Below are 7971 nucleotides of genomic sequence, written 5' to 3'. Positions count from 1 at the left end.
CCCAATGAGGCAAATTGAATTTGTGATATTGGGCTATATAAATAAAAATTGAACTCCAAAGTTGGTAAAGTATCTAAACCACATGTGTCAAAGTCAAGGCCCGGGGGCCTGATCCGGCCCTCCAGATCATTTTATTTTATTATTATTAATGACCCGATGTTATCTTGCACTTATTTTTAACTTGTGTAATTTTGACAAAATTTCATGGAGAGTAAATTCTTGAAAGTTATTTAAGGTTTAAGTTGAGTTATTCTAGAATAATATTCCTGACTTTTTATTATTCATATTTATGTTAAAAAGTTACATTTTTACAGTTTTAAAAATTGGCATTCTGTTTTGGACTATTTTGGAGAATTTCAGCTACATGCTAGCTGTTTTGGCTAGTTCAAGCTTTTTTTGGTTGTTTTTAGGCTGTTTTGGAGTGTTGCTAATATTTCAGCTCCAAACTAGCTGTTTTGGCTAATTTAAACCTCTTTTTAACATTTTTTAGGCTATTTTGGGGTTTAGCTAATAATTTAGCTACATGCTACTTTGGCTAATTTAGGCTTTCCTTTTATAAGTTTTTTAGACTGTTTTGGTCTTAGGGTAATATTTACATGCTAGCTGGTTTGGCTATTTTAACCTTTTTTTTTACTCTTTAGGCTGTTTTGGAGTGTTGCTAATATTTCAGCTATGCTAGCTGTTTTGGCTAATTTAGGGTTTTTTCAGTTTTTTGGGACTTTTTGAAGTTTAGCTATTTTTTTTCAGCTACATGCTAGCTGTTATGGGTAATTTAGGCTTTTCTTTTTAGTTTTTTAGACTGTTTTGGACTTAGGCTAAGAATTACATGCTAGCTGTTTTGGCTAATTTTAAGCTTTTTTTTTTAGTTTTTTAGGCTGTTTTGAAGTTTAGCTACTTTTTCAGCTACATGCTATCTGTTATGGGTAACCTAAGTTTTTTCTTAAGGGTATTTTAAAGTTTAGCTATTTTTTTTATCTGGCTATCAGTTTCAGCATCTTCAGCGGCCAAATTCAGCTTAGAGCATTCTATACTTCACAATTATGTTAAAATATTATGGTTTTTATATTTTAAAAATTAGTTTCATTGTTCATTAATTTCCAACCTGTTCGGTCCACGGTCTAAGGTGTGGTTTAGATTTTGGTCCCTTGTGTGATTGAGTTTGGCACTCCTGGTAAATCCTCCCTGAAACCCCATTTTCTGTGGAAACTCATCAAAGGAGGACTCCAGGCGCGTGCCATCATCAATAAAAGCGGTTAAGAATAAAACGGTCGTGAGAGCCCCCCCCCCCTCCACTCTGTGGGAGGAGGGACGGCGCGGGACCGCAGGAGCCAGAGCGCAGAGGACTCGGGGAGTCCCGGAGTCAAGTCAGCGAGCGCGTCTGAAGGATACAAAGTAAACTACGCGAGGCTCCAAAGGACTGATAGAAACCGATACAAACTCCGGACTTTTACTTTTTAAATCCAGTTTTTTCTCTACTTGGTGCGTTTTTACGCACGAGACGAGAATACCGGACAGTGTTCCAGCGTGAGTGGAGATGCTCTGATGAGTGCAACAGTCACAACAGGTAAGACAAATACTTTTGAAAAATCCCCCAAAAACTTTTAAATAAAGTTTGAAAGCAAAAAGGATTCAGTGAAAGGGAAGATTAAAAAAAAAAAAAGTGTTTTTCAAAAGAACTGAATTAAAAAAAAAAAAAAAACAATTGAAAAACAACGTTTGGAACTGCTAGTAAAAAAAAAACCAAAACTTTTTATTTCTTTTATTTGAGTCACTTTTTAACAAACTTTTGATAACTTAACTTAAAAAAACTTAAAAAATGTGAGACTTAATTGAGAGAGTTGTCCCTGAATTCAGATTTAAAGGCTATATAAGTGATTGGTGTTGTTTTATAAACGTTCAGACCTAAAATAACTCTTTTTTTAACCCCATGTTCTCCTCCGATGGACAGACTGGATGATGGGAGCTGGCTGAGGAGCTTCTGTTTCCAGAGCTGTGGCGCCCTCTGCTGTGCGGCTGAAGAAAGTCGGCTTGGAGGAGCAGCATGGGGAGCATCATGGAGGAAGGGATGAACTTTGTCATCGTGGACCACTACAACCACTCGGGGAAGTGGGAGCGCCCCCGCAGCGGCGGCGCCTGCAAGATGGCGGTGCTGCTGTTCATCTGCGTGCTGATCGTCCTGGAGAACGTCACCGTGCTGCTCGCCCTGTGGAGGAACAAGCGCTTCCACAGCCGCATGTACTTCCTCATCGGGAACCTGGCGCTGTCGGACCTGCTGGCCGGCGTGGCCTACGTGGTGAACATCTTCACCTCGGGGCGGAACACCTTCTTCCTGACCCCCCGGCAGTGGCTGGCCAGAGAGGGCAGCATGTTCGTGGCGCTGAGCGCCTCCACCTTCAGCCTCCTGGCCATCGGGATTGAGCGTCACATGACGATGGTGCGTCTGCGTCCTTGTGAGACGGCGGGCCGAGGCCGACTCCTGGCCCTGCTGGTGGCGTGCTGGCTGGTGTCGGTGCTGCTCAGCGCCCTGCCCAGCCTCGGTTGGAACTGCCTGAACAATCTGTCCTCCTGCTCCACGGTTCTGCCGCTCTACGCCAAGAGCTACATCGCCTTCTGCATCAGCGTGTTCAGCGCCCTGCTGGTGGCCATCATCATCCTCTACATCAGGATCTACCGCCTGGTGACCTCCAGCAGCCGCAGGGTCAGCAGCCGGCCGTCGGAGCGCTCCCTGGCGCTGCTGCGGACTGTGGTCATCGTTCTGGGGGTCTTCGTCATGTGCTGGGCCCCCCTGTTCCTGCTGCTCCTGCTGGATGTGGGCTGCAGCCCGGACACATGCCCGGTCCTGTACCAGGTGGACTGGTTCATCGCCCTGGCGGTGCTCAACTCCGCCCTGAATCCTCTGATTTACACGCTGTCCAGCCGGGAGATGAGGGCCGCCTTCTTCCGGCTGCTGTGCTGCTGCCAGACGGGCATGGAGCCGGCGGGGGCCACGGCGGTGGGCAACCTTCACCTGGGCACCGTCATCCCCACCGCAGAGAACAGCAAGACCAGTTTGGGCGGAGGAGGTGTTCCTGGAAAGTCCTCGGCAAACAAAGGGAAACTTCCTGCTGCTGTCAACTCGGACGCCAAACACGGAGACCCGTCGGTCACCGTCGTGGCCCACCCCTCCGGGCCTGCCGACCTGCTGTCCGCCGTGCTGGTGAAGGCGGGGGCGCTGCCGGCGCTCAACAAGTTCTAAATAAAACCCACAGACATGAACCTGCTGTCAGCCACTTTTAGTTTGTGCACTACGGCTCGCGTTGCACGGACAGACGAACAAGTCTTCATCTTCACTGTTGATTCTGTCAGTTCCTTTATTGATGTGTCATGACAGTCAGACATTTGTGGCACTTTGTATGTAAACATGCAGGAGTCGTACCTGTATGGAGCTAGATTAGGGCCAATGTTGTTTAAACCCCCCCAAAGATATTGGTGTTTGACCAAAAAAAAGGAAAAATGTCCAAAACTTTCTGCTGTTCTAAAATAAGTATTTTCAGCTTCAAATGTTCTGTTTTTTTAGGCTGAACTCCAAACTGAAATTTTCAATTGAAAAACTTTTTTTCAGTTTTTAAATCTTTTTTTTTCTTTTCGTTTTGGAATCTGAAATTTTCAGTTTCTAAAGGTTTGGCCTCATTGTGGCCCGTGGGGGCGGGGCTAACACGAAGTACCAATCAAAATCGATGAGGGTGGTGACTTCAGTCCCGGTGCGTTCACCGACTCCGAAAACTAATTACGGTCAGAAAACGGCTGTTCAGTCTGTACGATCAAACAGGTCTGGGCTAATCACATTTGATTAATAGATTTGAATCGATTTAAGATTGACAGATCAATGATTGATTCATAAAAATATAAATCAATTTAGCTCATGAAGCTTGATGCTAACGTTTAATGGAATTTCCCATAGGACGGCTAATGCTAACGCTCAGTCAGCCTTATTTGAATTTTCCAAACTATTTTAAGGAAATATTTTTTTGTGGTCTAGAGCATCGTTTTTTCATCATTCTTTCTTCTTCTGGAATAAGGTGTAATGCAATAACGTGATCGCCACCTAGTGTCCAAACTGAAACGTCCTCCAGCAGAAGCAGAACAATGTTTCCAATGTTAATGATCTGAACATTTTAGTTAGAACTTCTCCTTTAGAGAATCATGTAACTCTGTATGATATTAACAATCATTATTTCACTGATACATTTACAGTATGTGAACTGTATTAGATTAATATAAATATATTCAAAACATATAGGAGATTATTAATGTATTTATAAACAAATTTGTATAAATGTGTAAATTCAAAATTGAACTGAAGAATCGAAAGAAAAAAAAATCGGAATCAAATCGATTCGGGCTCTTGTGAATTGAATCGAATAGTTTCTGGAGATTATTATTGATACCGACCTCTACTATCATTGCCTGAAGTTGTCCCACGACGGGAGTAAAAAGCAGATTTTTATCAAACGTCTGTTCTAACCCGTTCAAAGCGCCGTCTTATCATGTTAAGGGTAGAAAATGTCCCTATGAATTACCACAGTTCTCAGAGTCAGTGAACGCACCGCGACTGAACCTCATCAAGTTTGATTGGTCCTTCATGTTAGCCCCGCCCCAACGCGCCACAACGGGGCAAAAAGTTTTGAAACTGAAAATTTCAGATTAGAAAAATTTAAATATAAATTTTGAGTTTTGAACTTAAAAAACAACATTTGTGGCTGAAAATAATTACTTTAAAATAGCAAAAAGTTTTGGACATTTCACTTTTTTTTTTGCCAAACACCAACATTTTTTTCTAGCTGTTTTATTTGGGTTTTAAATAATATTGGCCCCAATTCGGCTCCATGTACCTGCACCTTTCAATAGCGCTATTTATTTTCTGTGAAAAGATTTCTCACCGAACAATTTGATGTATTTTTTGCTTTTATAAAAAAAACATCACGGTACTTTGGAGCCGATTCTATGGGAGACGGGAGCCAGCCGCCCGACCGACCAGCGACCAGCGGCCTCATGAGGCTGTGATGCTTCTCACACTCCAGACTGAGGATAAACGCACTGCTATTATTAGACTCCAACCACTGATGGAAAAACTTTCCGATCTGCCCTGCTGGTGGCGCTGCAGGAGAAGGAATATATTTTAACTTCCACGTCTTGGTTACCACTCATGACTCTGAGCTCCAGTGTGAGCTCAGTGAAGTAAAGAAACGTGTTTGGCGTCAGCACATGAAGAAACCACTCACACATCCGCTACCGAACCACTAGTGAACACGAGTCCTGGATCTGATTCTTGGTTTCTGACGTTGGTAAATGGATTTTCTGCCAGAGAGTGATGTAGTGCCTGACTCTTTTATAAAGCAAATAAAATTCTATTTCCTGTTTGATATTTTTCCCTCATCTCATTTTGTTTCATTACTATTTGATATTTTTGCAAAGATTTAGAATCTTGTTTTTGTATGGAATTGAGTTGGAGCCAAAATGCAGAAGACCGGACTTGGTGTCACAAACGTATCTATTTATGATTAATATGATTGTTATTTATTGTGTTTTACTGCCATTTATTAGGTATTATCATCCATATTTCCCTGTAGTTGAATCAATTAAAGTTCTGTCTTCTTCTATTTCATGAATAAATCCAAACATGACAAAAAGACGACAAAGCAGAAGACCTGGTGAGGAAAAACTGGAATCCAGATGCTTATGAAATGAAGATAAATAAAAACAGCTGTAGATGATTCTTAACTACAACTTTGTGTGACTGACATGAGGACAGCTTTAAAAATAACACAATAAATATAAGAAAACCAATTTCAAGAGAAGAATCCTCACATTTTTTTGACATTTTAGGACATGTGTCAAAGTAAAGGCCCGGGGGCCGGATCCGGCCCTCCAGGTAATTCTATCCGGCCCTCCAGATCATTTTATTTTATTGTTATTAATGACCCGATGTTATCTTGTTCTCATTTCTAACTTGTATAATTTTAATAAAATATATTTTTATGGAGAGTAAAATATTGAAAGTTATTTAAGGTTTAAGTTGATTTATTCTGGAATAATATTCCTGCATTTTTATTATTCATTATGTTAAAAAGTTACAGTTTTAAAGTTTTAAAAATTGATATTCTGATAGATTTTTGGACTATTTTGGCATTTACTAAGATTCTTCTAGTTATTTTATAATTTAGCTAATATTTCAGCTACATGCTAGCTGTTTTGGCTAATTTAGGCTTTTTTTCATTTTTTAATGCTATTTTGGCGCTTGAATAATATTTTAGCTGGCTATCAGCTTCAGCGTTTTCAGCTATTAATTTAAGCGTTTTCAGTTATCGGCTTCAGATTTTTTTAGCTTTCAAGTTCAGCGGTTTTAGTTATTAGCTTCAGCTTTTTCAGCTTTCTACTTCAATGTTTTCAGCTATTAACTTTAGCATTATTAGCTATCAGCTTCAGCTTTTTCCACTATTAGCTTCAGCGTTTTTAGCTATTAATTTCAGCATCTTCGCTATCAGCACTAGCATCATCAGCAGTCAAATTCGGCTTTCAGCATTCACACTAGCATTATCACAGGTAATGCTATATATCCAGTTCATAATTATGATAAAAAATTATGGTTTCAAAGTTTTAAAAATATAGTTTTAGAGTGTTCTATAAATGTTTATCCTGCTCAACCAAAGGTGTGTCTTAGATTTTGGCCCCTTGTTGGATTGAGTTTGACATCTCTTCTCATTTCCTCCTATTACATTCGTTTTTGTGTCCATATAATATAATATAATATAATATAAAATGAACTAAACTTATCTACATAAAAACTCAAAAAAGACTAACTGTTTGCCAAATCAAAACTTTGTATTCAGTTTTATGTAATCCTAACAGTTACATTTTTTTAGCTTCTTTTTTTTTTTTGAAAGTTTGTGTGAAACTCCTTGTTTTTAAAATTTTATATTTTTCAAAATGTTTTATAAAGTAAAAATAGTTTTACCACCTTCTACTAATTTCCTTGTTATATTAGTGTTCTTCTGTTTTCGCCTGTTTCCTCTCAACCGTCGTCTTGTCAACCTGCTGCCGCTCTGTCCTTCGTCTCCGCATAAACCGTCAGAAATTAACAGCCATCGAGTCTGAAGTTTCTCATCTCATAAAGGCTGAAACCCGACATAAAAGCACATTTATCAATATGGAAGTATGCTAAGTGGTGAATTCATCAGCGGGGAGACAAAGTAGCCGCCCGTCAGTTTAACCTGTGACTCTCATCTCTGATTGATACTCTCTGATCTCTATTCATCAGCAGACTCGGGTCAGACGCTGCTGAATTATTGAAAGAAATTCCTGAAATGATTGTGAGCGTTTTCCTGTCAGTGAGGTCACTTATCAATTAGTCATGAAAAGGAGATCGCGTGAACAAGCTGCAGAGGAAACGGCGTTTGTTGAACTCGCTGAAATGTTTTATACATTTTTAAAGATATTTGGGGTTTTGCTTCAGCATTAAATGAAATATCTGAAGGAGGTTCGTCGCTGAACCTTCTGCTCCTCTGACTGTACCATGAACACAGAGATGTTGGCATTTGCTCCTCTCCTCAGCTCTGATGAAACAGGACAGCAGAGTATCAGAGGAGCATTATTCACTTAAAGGTCACAGATTTTTCCTTGTCAGAAATGTTTGAATGCTCTTTTCCACATTAGCCTGATGCCACGTTTAAAAACGTGCAGAATTGACCTTTGCATCTGAATCTGTGGTGTGATTGTAAATCCTCTGCTTTCTTCTAAAGCTCACCACCTGCATCAACATCACTGCAATATTTCAAACCACAGTGGTTTGTTTTAATGTAACCTAAATGCAAAAAATCAAGAAAAAAGGAGGTTTTTATTTTATTTTACTTTGAGAATAAATTGAATAAACTGCACGTGGATATCAACTTTAGAAGGAATCAACACAAAATGAACTGATTAACTGAGCATTAT

At 40.0% G+C, this 7971-nt stretch overlaps 1 protein-coding gene across 1 annotated transcript; it reads left to right on the top strand.

Annotated features, from left to right (window-relative positions):
- Positions 1–1252: 1252 nt before the first annotated feature.
- s1pr3a (sphingosine-1-phosphate receptor 3a) lies at positions 1253–3255 on the top strand. Its single transcript, XM_024279458.2, has 2 exons — positions 1253–1564; positions 1949–3255. Exon 2 carries the CDS (start codon positions 2042–2044, stop codon positions 3233–3235), a length of 1194 nt encoding a protein of 397 aa, XP_024135226.1. The 5' UTR covers positions 1253–1564; positions 1949–2041; the 3' UTR covers positions 3236–3255.
- The last annotated feature ends 4716 nt before the right edge of the window (positions 3256–7971 follow it).

The sequence above is a fragment of the Oryzias melastigma genome, linkage group LG4 (genome assembly GCF_002922805.2).
Source record: "Oryzias melastigma strain HK-1 linkage group LG4, ASM292280v2, whole genome shotgun sequence".
NCBI lineage: Eukaryota > Metazoa > Chordata > Actinopteri > Beloniformes > Adrianichthyidae > Oryzias > Oryzias melastigma.
This window is presented reverse-complemented; position numbering and strand designations above follow the sequence as displayed.

Coding starts and splice junctions, on each gene's coding strand:
- s1pr3a (XM_024279458.2), top strand. CDS start 2,042: ATGGGGAGCATCATGGAGGAAGGGATGAACTTTGTCATCGTGGACCAC.